Source organism: Trichosurus vulpecula, chromosome 4 (genome assembly GCF_011100635.1).
Source record: "Trichosurus vulpecula isolate mTriVul1 chromosome 4, mTriVul1.pri, whole genome shotgun sequence".
Classification (NCBI taxonomy): domain Eukaryota; kingdom Metazoa; phylum Chordata; class Mammalia; order Diprotodontia; family Phalangeridae; genus Trichosurus; species Trichosurus vulpecula.
In genome coordinates, this window is record NC_050576.1 from 372,119,523 (window position 1) to 372,133,165 (window position 13,643).

At 40.1% G+C, this 13,643-nt stretch overlaps 1 protein-coding gene across 2 annotated transcripts in view; it reads left to right on the plus strand.

The window, feature by feature from the left end:
- The first annotated feature begins 12,090 nt into the window (after positions 1-12,090).
- CLYBL (citramalyl-CoA lyase) overlaps positions 12,091-13,643 on the plus strand; it is a 363,153-nt gene continuing 361,600 nt past the window's right edge. Inside the window, exon 1 of one of the 2 annotated variants that reach the window (XM_036757003.1) lies at positions 12,091-12,286. In XM_036757003.1, coding sequence (XP_036612898.1) covers positions 12,195-12,286 — 92 coding nt within the window. In that variant the 5' untranslated portion in view covers positions 12,091-12,194. The remainder of the gene's footprint in view (positions 12,287-13,643) is intronic. The other variant, XM_036757005.1, reaches the window with a different exon arrangement.

Below are 13,643 nucleotides of genomic sequence, written 5' to 3' on the forward strand. Positions count from 1 at the left end.
ATGAAAGCGACCATGTAGACCAACCCCTTCATTTCACATGGAAGAAACAGAGGCCCAGCGAAGTTAAGGGATTGGCCCAAGACCAACCAAAATTAAGTGGAAGAGCTGAAATTCAAACCCAGTTCCCTGACTCTAAATCTAGCAGTCTTTGTACTGTGCTTCTCTGTTTTCCTTGACTTGACCAGTACAACACAGTTAATCAAATTAGTGACAGAGCTGGAATAAAACTCAGGCTTCCAGGTTGTCATTTCACTGCTTCACCCCCCATTACAGCACAGTTAGTTGTCTATTCTGGCACGTATCCGGGATATTCATGAATTGGGTGAGGGTGAGTAGGGGTTGGTCATAACATTTATGAATTAGATATTAAACAAACGAAGAGAACTTTAAAAGTCCTCCAATGTTCAAATCATCAGAATTCAATGACCTGAACAGAATAATTTGACTCCTGAAAGGATACTAAAAAATAATATTTATGATCTTTTATTTATAGATTATTTATAATCTTTTATAATATTTATTTGCTCTCTCAAAAAGCTTACAGAGTATATATGCCTCCAAACCAGTGGTCTATTTATATTACTTTTTACCAATAAATAAATTCTAGTCATAGATTTGGTTTTTCTCTGAAAGAGACCGCCAGGATTCTCGATGACCTATCAGTACCCTAATAATTCTCAGAACATCTACTCAGGTACTGGAATCAGAAATTGTTAGTAACAAGGCTTATTAACAGTTTGTCTGGCACATTAAAGATTATTCCCTAATATCTGGGAGATTTAAAATGGTTTGCATCATAGTTACATTGTGTTACCAACCAACCAATTCATAAGAGATGCCAAGAGACCCCAGCAGTCAACTATATTCAATCAAACAAGGATTTATTAATCATCTACCAAGTTTCAGGTGGTGAAGATATAAAGACAAGTGAAACAGTCCCTTACCCTTCAGATGCTTACAATCTAGCTGGGGAAGACAACATTTACATATGTATATGAAAAATGTCAATGCCAAGGTATTTTTAGTCATATCTAACTCTTTATGACCCCATTTGGGATTTTCTTGGCAAAGACACTGGAGTGGTCTGCCATTTTCTTCTCTGGCTCATTTCAAAGATAAGGAAACTGAGGCAAACAGGGTTAAGTGACTCACCCAGGGTCATGCAGCTACGAAGTGTCTGACTATAGAATAAAGGAAAAGAGTTAATATAAAGACAACTAAGTGCATTGGATTTGGAATCAGATATTTGAGTCCAATCTTCTTACACTTTATTCCCTTCTACATAGTCTGCAATTCAGTGTCACTATGCTCCTTGCTGTGCATTACACAAGACATTCCATTTCCTAACTCAATTCAACGGCTCTCCTCTATCCCTGGAATTCTCTCCCTACTTATCCATATCTCCTAGCTTCCCTTCTCTTGGTTTCGTTCAAGTCTCAGCTAAAATAACATCTTCTTCAGGAATCCTTTTTGAATCCTTTTTAATGTTATTGTCTTTCCTTTATCTCCAATGATCTTGTGTATATCATATTTATACATCGTTATTTGTATGCTGTTTCCTTCACTAGATAGTGAGGTCCTTGGGAGCAGGAACTGTTTTGTTTTTATTTTCTTTGTTCACTTAGCACAATGCCAGGCACACAGTAAGCACTTAATAAATGCTTGTTGTCTTGACTTGAGTCCTGGTTCCACCCCTTGCTAGTGTGAGCAGGGTTTTTTTTTAAGCTAAGGACATTTTGCATAAGATTCTCCAAATGAGTGGAGAGAATATTGATAACTTTGGTGCGCCTACACGATGGGGTGAAGTTGTTGGGAAAGCATTGGAGAGGATTTTCTGCATGCCATTTTCAAGAAGAAACACTGACTCTAGACATATGGAAGGAGAGAGAGAGAGAGAGAGAGAGAAAGAGAGAGAAGAAAAGAGAAGAGACAGAGAGACTTGAGAAACATAGACATAGCTGGCTTCTCAATATACCCCTCCTTTCTAGCTTGTCTCCCCAGAGATTTGAGGGAATTTCTACTTGGCTGAGATTAGGCCTATTTCTTAGTTTGAGTTGAGATAGCTTGCTCCCATTTAAAGAGCTCATTCACCCTTTGTATTTTCTAATCTACAAAACTAATCTGTATACTTTATGTTGGCTATTTGCTTGGATAAAAGGCTTTACTCATTATTCACTATTTTTGATGGTCTTTTTACAGGGAGTTAAACCCATGATATAAACTCAGGATAACCCTTTTCTTTCCCCACCCTTTTTAAAGAAATAGTAGCCAGGAAAGCTAGAGGTTTTTTGATCTGAACTTAAAAAACAGTGTCCTTAGACCAGAAATGTTTAAAGGGTATGATAGACATAATTCTACCCATCTCAGAGAGTAGAGGAAAGAACACCCAACCTGGTAGCTCTTCTCTTGCTCTCCTCAAGGCAGGAATCATAATTACTTTTGGGGAAGGGCTGGCAAGAGTCCACAGATCTCTATCCTTTCTTCCCTGTGAGCCATAGTTAGACAATCTATATGGACATACATAACCTATACAGACAGCACATACCTTATACTAGCAAGTTACTTAAACTCTCTGAGCCCAAAGTCACTTTGTCTGTAAAGTAGGGATGATATTAGTACTGCCTCCTTGAGAGGGCTATTGTGAGATCTCTTACAGGGAAAGAAAAAGTCACCAAGTTCTAGAGCTATGAAGAGGAAAAAGCAGACACCACATGCTGAAGAGTTAGGTCTTCTAGGATGCTTACTAACTGAATGACTGAGACCACAGAGGTCTCTGAGGAATGGCTCTTCATGGAAAGATGTTGATATTTTCCCATGAGCTCTGATAAGAGTTTTAATTCTTTTCTTTGACCTTAAAATAAACATTGTCTTCTTTGAGCTTTGTGAACTTAGTGTTCACACAGGGAATTGGTAACAACACATTGGGTGGTGTCATATATTCAAGTTCTCAGATTTCCCAGGTGGGAGGAAAAGGAGATGTGGAGAATCCTCCCAAAGGAAACTTAAACCCTTTACATCCCAGAAGAGATTTCTGTCACAGAAAAATAGCAAAATTCTTGTCCTCACAAACCATAAAACATTACGAAATATTCCTTCCCATTTATACTCCAGAAAATATCTAAAAAGGTCATTAACTTGAATAACAATCAAGAAATCCTAATAAAAAAATTAAGTGTATTCATCTATTCTAGGACTAAACCCATAAAGACAGAGGTTATGAGTGTTGAGAGAGGGCTCTCACCAGGGGAACCAGCGAGAACACAAAGAAATAGACCTGCAATTGCTCTAAGCAGAGATGCACCTGAAGAAGAGAGGGCACCTGAAGCCTCCAGAACTCCCACTGGGAGGATTCCATGGTGTCAGGAACCAACAGGTCTATAATGGGGAATCTACAGAGGGGCTGGAAGCTGTCAGTACTCTGATTAAGATACTTGGAGGAGACTTGAAAAAACACAGTTCTTTGAAGAAGGGCATTCGAGGGGACTTGAAAACCATAGTTCTCTGACCAAAGGGACTTCAAAGGAGACTGAAGACCTCAGAGCTCTGACTCTGGACTATCCTTTGTTGTTGCTCAGTCGTTTCGGTCGTGTCCAACTCTTCATCACCCCATTTGGGACTTTCTTGGCAAAGACATTGGAGTAGTCTGACGTTTCCTTCTTCAGCTCGTTTTACAGACAAGGAACTGAAGCAAATAGGGTCACACAGCTAGTAAGTATCTGAGGCCAGATTTGAACTCAGGAAGGTGAATCTTCCTGACTCCAAGCCTGGCACTCCATCCAGTGTGCCACATGGGGGACACAAAACCTACCAGTGTACTGAGTGCTGAAATACCAGGGAAGTCAGTGGTAGCAGCAGAGAAAAATCAAGGACAGGACTAAAGGACAGGACTCTGACCACATCATTCAGGAGTATAGGAGGGGGAGAGGGTGTTGCAATCAGAAACTGAGTCTGGAAATATTAATAAACAGAAGACATCAAGCACAGTGAAGAAAGATTATGGATCAAGAGATGCCTAAGACGTAAAACCAGGAGAAATGAAGAAGAAACTTACAAAAATATAAAATGCCCAAATTAACAGAACAAGAAATAGAGAATTTAAATAGTATAATCTTTGGAAAATGAGTTGAACTTTCAAAAAAATTCAGGATTAAATGAATTTATAAGTGAATTCTACAAAGCATTCAGAGCCAATTAATTCCAATATTATATAAACTGTTTGCAAAAGTAGGGAAAGAAAATATTCTACCAAATTCCTTCTTTGACACATATGACCTAGAAAGAACTATAGAATGATATCCTTAATGAATTCTGATGCAAAGATTTTGAGTAAAATAACGTCTTAGAAAAGATACCACCACAACACATTTGAAAGGTTGCATGCTCTAACCAGGTGAACTTTATAACAGGATTATAGGGTTGGCTCAACATTAGGTAAATTATAAACATAATAAATTACACTAATAAAAACAATAAGAATCGCGAAATTGATATAGACATACACACATATATAGGTTTAACTATACACAAAATGCAACATCTATTTATGTTTAAAAAAAATTAAAAGCATAGGAATAAGTGGACTTTTTCCAAAAATGGTAAATATCGTCTGAACAAAGCACCAAAGAGCTATAATGACACGCCTTGGGTGTCTGCCAGCAGCCCCCATGCTGTCCTAGCCTCAGGTTTGGGATCCCTGCTTTGAGTTTCATAGTCAATAAACATTATAGGCCACCCTTTTCCATCTTTGCAAAGATGAATTCAGGTTTTACCAGCTGTAAAAGACAGTTTTAGACTATGAGCAGGTAAATATGATATGGAAGGAAAAAATGACTATGCTAAGTAGTTTGTAGTATTAACAGGGAGTACTTATAATGTATGAATGCAGTAGTCATTCACTAGCAGCTGGCTCAAAAAAAATTATTGGCCTTCAAGAGCTGAAAGTTGTTTAATTTTTAAACAGTTATAGCGAAGTTGGTGCTGACTAGACATTTTTCTCCAATGGCTTGGCTCTTCTAAGCGTACTGATGTGTCAAAAGCATAGCTGTGGTATCCATGTGCCAAAGATTCCTAAGATTAATGAGGACAGATATTTAATTGTCCATTTCCCGAGAAAATTGAACTCAAAAAAGTCCCTGACTCAAATTCAGAAAGACAGCATTAGTCTATGAGATCATTCATTCCATGGATGGGAATTAAAATAAATGTGGCATTGTTTGCTTATCTGGAAATTTATTTCAACTATGTTAAGGATGTCAGTACTGAATATTGGTAGTAAAATAATGCACAATAGTTGAAGGAATCAATTTCAATCCCACAGTCCTCTGATAATTCATATTTCTTGGTATGATTCAAGTTCAGTAGCCCCTCTAAACTTTTCAGCTGCATTCAATCCCTTGTGATTTCCATCATTTACTTTCTCAAAGGTTCCCAAAGACTTGCTTGTGCTTATTCATTTTTCCAGCCTTACTTCCTGAATTGGGACTTAGTACTGGAGTCAACCTCTGTGCACTACTGGAAGCAATAACGAAGGTGTCTTTGGTACTATCTGGGGCATTATGGGGAGAGTGGACCTGGTAATGATCACTATGTGCTTTAAGGATCTCAGAAGCATCTCCTGCCAGCACACTGCTCTAGGTCATTGGCAGAGGCAAGCTGCCTCAGAGTCTGATTCAGGATGCACTTTGATTATCACCCTGCTGGTCCTATTCCCACAGGCTTCAGAGAAGTTTGAGGTCAGAGAAACACAGCTGTAGGTTCCAGAGTCTTGGTCCAGAGTCCCATCTCTCTGTTCCCATACAGCAACAGGCTACAGGCTTCCCTAGCTCATCCATGGCCTCTGTGACAGAAAGCTTCTCTGGCATCCCAGGCCAGGCTTTTGTGACTGGATCCTTTCTCTACTGTCCACATTTATCTGTAGTTTCTCCTTCCGTTTCTTTTTTAAAATATATTTTTATTTATTTCATTAACTATTTCCCACTTTTATTTTTTAAATTAACACTTATTTTTTAAAATTTTGAGGTCCAAATCTCTTTCTCCCTCATGCCCTTCCCCCACCCCTTGAGAAGGCAAGCAATAAGATATTGATTATACATGTGAAGTCATGCAAGACATATTTCCATATTAGCCATGTTGCAAAAGAAAACACACCAAAAAATCCCAAGAAAGATAAAGAAAGTGAAAAAAGTATGCTTCAATCTGCACTCAGAGTTCATCAGTTCTTTCTCTGGAGATGGATACCATTTTTTATTACGCATCCTTTGGAATTGTCTTGGATCATTGTCTTGATCAGAGTAGCTAAGTCTTTCACATTTGATCATCTTTACAATATTGCTGTCACTGTGTACAATGTCCTTCTGGTACTGCTTACTTCACTTCGCATAAGTTCATGTAAGACTTTACAGGTTTTTCTGAAAACATTCTACTTGTCATTTCTTACAGCACGATAGTATTTCATCACAATCATAAACTACGGCTTGTTCAGCCATTCCCCAGTTGATGGGTATCACTTCAATTTCCAGTTCTTTGCCACCACAAAAAGAGCTGCTATAAATAGTTTTGTACATATAGGTCCTTTTCCCTTTTCTTTGATTTCTTTGGGATACAGACTTGGCAGTGGTGTCGCTGGGTTGAAGGGTATGCATGGTTTTATAGCCCTTTGGGCATACTCCAAATTGTTCTCTAGAATGGTTGGACCAGTTCACATTTCCACCAACAATGCAATAGCATCCCTATTTTTCTACATCTCCTCCAGCATTCGTGATTTTCCTTTTCAGTCATGTTAGCCAGTCTGATAGATGTGAGGTGATATCTCAGAATTGTTTTAATTTGCATTTTCTGATAAATGATTTAGATCATTTTCTCATGTGTCTATTGATAGTTTTGATTTCTTCTTCTGAAAACTGCCTGGTCATATACTTTGACCATTTATCAATTGGAGAATGACTCTCATTTTTATAAATTTGGCTCAGTTCCCCATGTATTTGAGAAATGAGGCCCTTTTTTTTCAGAAACTTGCTGTAAATTCCCCCTCCTAGTTTCCTTCTAATTGCGGCTGAATTGGTTTTATTTGTGCAGAAACTTTTTAATTTCATGATATCCAAAACTATTCATTTTACTTTCTGTGATCCTATCTATCTCTTGTTTGGTCATAAACTGATCCCTTATCCATAGATCTGACAGGTAAATTTTTCCATGTTCTCCTAGTTTTCTTATGAAAACTTTCATATCTAAATCATTTATCCATGTAGACCATTTTAGGTATATGGTATATAATGTTGGTCTTTGCCTAGTTTCTGCCAAACTGCTTTCCAGTTTTCTCAGCAGTTTTTGTCAAATGCCGAGTTCTTGCCCCAAAAGCTTGGATCTTTGGGTTTATCAAACACTAGATTACTGTGGTTATTTACTACTGTGTATTGTGTACCCAACCTATTCCACTGATCCACCATGCTATTTCTTAGCCAGTACCAGATTGTTTTCATGATCGTCACTTTACAATATAGATCTTTGGATTTCTTGATCATTCCTATTGATTTCTTACTTTTTAAAACTTTGTTGGAGTATTTTGAGGAAACTGCGTTGTTTTACTTCTGCTCACTCTGCCATCTTGAGGATAACTTTTCTCAGTCCTCATCCTTCTTGGCATTTGAACCACTGCCCCTTCCTCCTTTCTGGATAAACTCTCCTTCACTCTTTGCATTCTCTTCCTACTTTTTTGTTTTTGTTTTTTTAAATTCTTTTTATTCCTATCTTTCTAATGGCTCCTTGCTCTTCTTCACAGATTCCTCATTGTTTTCACAATCCATATTCTCTAGAGGTCTATCCTTTAGCCCTCTTCTTTTTTACACAATGTCTCTTGGCAATTTCATTCACTTCAATACCTTTAAGTACTATCTGCATACGGGTGACTCCCAGGTCTATGTCTCCAACCCTGAACTCTCTTCCTAGATTCAAGCCCACATCTTTCCAGGTTGTTTTTCTATCTGTATTTCCCACTAGTACTGCAAACTCAACACATTGAAATCTGAACTTTGCCCCCTAAACTTGACTTCTTCTGACTATACTGTTTCTATTAGTGGCACCACCTGGTCTGCCACATTAAAAACTCTGGTGTTATATATAACTCATGAGTATAACTCATATACTACCTATAATCAAGCCCTATCGATGCTATATTTCCACATCTAGCATCCTTGTGTAATTGCTCATTACCACACATAGGCACTTGCAATAGACCTCTTTTAGGTCTTCCTGTCTCCACGCTCTCTCATGTCTCCAATCTATCCCTCGCTGTACTGCCACATTACTTTCCTTATGCATAAATCTAGTGATGATTCTCTTCTGCTTAAAACCTTTCAGTGTCTCCCTACTGCCTATTGAGTAAAATTCATAGAATCTTTGGAATTTGGAGTTAAAAAAAGAACTCAGCTATCATCTAGTATAATGACTCAATTTACAGAGAGGGAAACTGAGGCTCTGGAAGCATATGTAAGAAGTATGATCATACAAAGCAGACTATTTTTTATTTATTATTTATCTTTGTTTTGTTTTATGTTTTTCTCTCTCATGGTTCCTCCCATTTGTTCTAATTCTTCTATACGACATGACTAATGCAAAAAAAATGCCTATACGGGGAGGGAAGAAAATTTAAAACTTATGGAAGTGAATGTTGAAAACTAAAAATAAATAAATTAACTTATAAAAAAAGAAGTATGATCATAGTTTATAGATTCAGATCTAGAAGGGACCCTTTCATTTTGCAAATGAGGAAACTGAAACCCAAAGAAGTTGCCTATTTGTCCCCTGTCACACAGGTGGGTTCATAGGGTCATAAATTTAGAGATGGAAGGGACCTCTGAGGTCATTCAATCCAATCATCTCATTTTACAATTAAAGAAACCAAAGTTAAGTGACTCCTCTTAAGATTTTACGGGTAGTAATGGAACTGCAGGGCCACTAGGTGGCACAGTGGATAGCGTGCAGGGCCTGGAGTCAGAAAGACTCCTTGAGTTCTAATCTGGCCTCAGACAGGTACTAACTGTGTGGCCCTGGGCAAGTCATGTAACCCTTTTTGCCTCAGTTTCCTCATCCTTAAAATGCATGGGAGAAGGAAATGCAAACCACTCTAGTATCTTTGCCAAGGAAACCTCAAATGGAGTCACAGAGTTGGACCCAACTGAACAACAACAATGGAGCTCAGGCTTCATGTTGTTCAGTCATGTCCAACTCTTTGTGACCCTGTTTAGGGTTTCATATTCTGTTCTTTTTCTCCCGTACCATGCTGATACTACTGGTAGAGCTGCCTTCTGACTCCATATCAAACTTCTTTTCTTGGCATTTAGGAAACCTTCACAATCTGGCACGCCTCAGACTTGGACTAGGATGATAAGTATGTTGACAATTTGAACAGCAAAGTGGGCAACTCATCAGCCCAAGAAAAATTATTATTTTCTATTACATTAATAAATAATTATTAAATTAAGATTAGGGTTTTCCCTTTATTTCCTCATTCAGGGACCAGTCCCTGCAGATGAATCAGTCAGAATCTGAAGTACATTGCCAATAGATGAGATTGCCCAAATCCACTGGGCACATGCTCTGCATTCTTGGGCAGGACCCCACCCAACCAGAAGACCTTAAAAATAGAATCTAACTAGGTGAATTCTTGTCCTTAGGAAGTAGGTATATGCCCTTGCAGCCCCCATTGGAGTTTAGGGTAATCCAGCTTATGAAAGAGAAAGCCAATCAGAGTGGTCTGGGTAGAGATGGATTTCTTTATCCAGATTGCTGGAGAAGTCTGAGTCACACAATTAAGTCATGTTTTCAGCAGGAGGAGCTGAAGATTTTTAGTCTACTTTCTCATTAATATGTCCACTTCCTTATTAATTGTTCACCAATCAGAGTTGATTTTCACCTGTCAGGGGTACCTCCTTTTCCAAAGGTAGTTAAGCATTCGGGGATCTCCATGTTTTTATCTTTGGTTATGGAGACCACTGACCATCAATTTATTGATTATTTGCTAGCCTAATTAATAAGTTGTTAATTACACAGAGATGCTGTCTCTCAGTTTTTCATTCATCTCAGTCCCCAGAAAATGCTTTGCCCTTTTCTGTTTCATGCCTTTGCTCTTTGTCCCCAGTGCCTGGAATGTCCCCGTTAACATCCCACGATTGTTTGAATATTCACCCATCCCTTAATGTCTAGTCTAAACATCATCCCCAGGAGGCCTTCCCTGATTCTCTCCCTCCTTTTTCCCCCTAGACTGTAATTACCTTTCTCCCCTGGATCCCAAATAGCACTATTATAATTATTTACAGGATAGGGCCTGTACCTGTGATTGCATTGGTATAGGGAGGGAACTTCCCCTATTAGTTTAAGAAAGTTGCCTAGCAAATAAAAAAAGAGGACCACTAAATCCTACATAAGGATCTCCGCTGGCCCATATTGACTTTGAAAACCACATATTAACATTATCTATGTTCTACTGTATTTTTATTTATTTATTTTTAAAATTCCCAATTATGTTTTAATGAGGTTCAGGCAGCACTCCAGAGTGTTGTGGGCTGGTGTGCTTGACATCTATAGCATCTTATTTGGTCAGTCAAGGAGCATTTATTAATCACCACTCTTGTGCTAGGTAGGCACTGTGCTAAGCAATGGGGATATACAAAGACTGGCAAAAGACAGTCCTTGCGTTTGAGTTTGGAGTCTAAAGAGGGAGACAACATGCAAACAAACTGTGTACAAAAATTAAGTGACTCCCCCAGAGTCTGTGTGTGTGTGTCAGAGGCTGGAATTGAAAGCAGGGTTTCCTTCTTTTCAGGCCAAGTCTGTATGGGGTCTCTGGGAGGAGACAAAATGCAGACAACTACCTACAAAAATTAAGATCACCAGGTCTGTGTCTGTCCGAGGCTAGAATTGAACCCAGGGTTACCTCTACCATGGAGTCTGTTATTGGTTATTTCTATGTGCATGCCATTTCCATAGGAGACTGGAAGCTCCAAGTGGTCAGGCAAAGTAACTTACATCACACATTTATCTACCTTTTCCCCTTCTTTTGCAGTGTGGAGTTTAGTGCACTCACACATACAGCAAGCTCTTTAAAATAATGAACTTAATCCGAGAAAAGGAAGAAAAGAGACGAGCTCAAGGTGGCAAGTTTTTTTTCTTTTTAAAGTTGGATTATAATTAGAAGCCCAGATCAGGAAAGAGGTAAAAAGCTGTTGTTGCTTCTGTATGGAGAAAGAGGCAGCATTAGCAACCCAGAACTTCGAGTCTCTTGGGCTTTAAATTTAACTCTAAAACCCAAATTCTTAAAAACCTAGAAGACAAACCGCCTGCTCACGATGCTGTTAGAAGCATTTACTAGGAAAGACTCATTCCTGCAAATTCTCCGTCTTCTCTTAGCTTCAGCAGTTAACCCATTCTGAAACAAGATCAACCTGGGTTAAAGACAAGCCCATAAAACAAAATTAAGATAAAACGTGAGGATTGTATTTTAATAATACATTTCTGGGCAGGGAAGACTCATATGGGAAGAGAGGTATGTGTAATTTCTCAGTCCACAACACAGACACGTATAACCTGATTCTAAAGCTCTGTTCCAATAATTTCTTTAAAATACAATTCTATTCATAGCTTTTATTTTTAATCTAAATTTTATTCGCGATAGTTTACAGTAAATTTCTCTTTCCATTCCAGAGGGCTATCCCATATAATTTTAAAAATATAAATAAAATAAAACAAAATAAAAATAAATAAAAATTAAAAATATAAAAATACAAAAATAAAAATATACAAATGAAGGAAAAACGGGGAAAGTCAGCAAAGCCGATGAAAATATCGGGAAAAAAATCTGACAATACACGTTCCAAATCCGGATAAAAAGTTTCCATTCGAGTTGGGGCCGAAGCAACCAGTGCCGGGCGGCGGCCCGGCTTATCTGAAGTCAACAACAGAACATCCCAGAAAAGACACAAAAAGCCTCCTCCGTGCCCGAGCAGCGCCGGCTCCCCCGGCCGAGGCCGTGCCAGCGACCTTGGCCCAGGCGCCCCGCCGCGCCGCCCCCTCGGGCCAATCGGCGCCCCGGGAGCCGCGCGGCGTGCGGCGCGAGCCGGGAAGCTCGGGGCGGGTGGAGCTGCAGCGGTCCGGGGGAAGGCGTGTGAGGCCCGGGCACGAGCGGGAGCGGGAGCGGGAGCATGGCGCTGCGACTGCTGCAGAAGGCCGGGCGCGCGGCCGCAGCTGCTGCCAGAGCCGGAGCCGGAACCGGAGCGGGGCTCCTGCGCGACGTGTGAGTTTCTGCCCCCCCACCCCCAGCCGCCGGCACCCCCCAATCCTCGCTGCACTTCTCGACAGCTTCCCCAGTTTGCTAAGAGAGCCGCGCCGGCTTTACGCACACGTGAATGCCGGGCCTTTAATTTCCCCCGCTCCCCCCCCCCCAAAAAAAGCTCCTTCCGAGTGTCCCCAAAGTGGCAGGCTCCTCCTCCCGCCGCTCCGGGCGCCCCCTGGCTCCACTGGCCTTTCGCTTTCTAGCTGCACGCTTCCTGCTTCCTAACACCTTTCACCCAATTATGAGCATTTACAGAATTGTAATGCTGGTAGGGGGCCTTCCAGGACATCTAGTCCGCCCCCTTCGTGTAACCCTGGGAGACTCTGAGGCTGAACGAGGTGTAGAGATGTTGCACTTTTTGTAGCTACTATGTTATCTGCGTCTTCCAGCTATAGATCCAGTTTAGAGATACTTCCCATGCGTCTTTCTCCACTCTATGACTCTGAAGAGTCTGTTGCCCTGAAAATACCAGGACCCACCAAATTTAGGGAAGCCGAACCCTCGGCAGCCAGAAAGCAAGACAAACCTCACAGACAACTGCGAGGATCCTTGGAAGCCCTGCTCCACCCTTATGTGCGGTGAAGGTGTGAACAGCCCTTTCAAAGTCTATGTCTGTGAGGTGCACAGATTCTTCCAAGCTCCGATTCAAATGAAAAGAAGTTTATCTCATTGAGCCGGCAAGGAGGTGATGAATTTTTGGTTTAGTTTTTTCCCCCCTGCCTCAGTAACCCCCCAAACCCCTAGCTAAGACGTGGAAGTGTAGATTGCATTGGTAACGGGAATAATTCACATATACTTGAAATACAGTTAGAAATAAAGAATAAGGTTCTATTTCAGGAAAAAAGATCTCGGATAAGAAACCTCCCCAGGTTGAGACTTTTAAAAAATACTTTTTTTTTGTTACATTTTAAGTTCTGAACTGTCTTCCTCTCAAAAGGCCACCATTTGACACATATATGTAAAACCATACTATACATTCTTCTGTTTATGAGTTCTTTCTCTGGAGAGCATCTTCCTTCATAGGTCATTTGTGGTTGAGTTGAGTATTTATAATATTCAGAATAAGTTGTTCACAGTTATTCTTTAGACAATATCGCTGTTACTGCATATACCCTTCTCTTGGTTCTGCTCATTTCACTCTTCCTTATTTCCTGCAGGTCTTTCCATGTTTTTCCCCCAGGTTGAGGCTTAGTGAAGTCCAAGCTGAGATCATCACATTTGAGTAGCCCAATCTCTTCACAGACTCATAACCCAACCACCTGTCCTTGGATGTTCCAGGGTCGTGTACTACAAAGCACTCAGGCTTAGCACTATACCT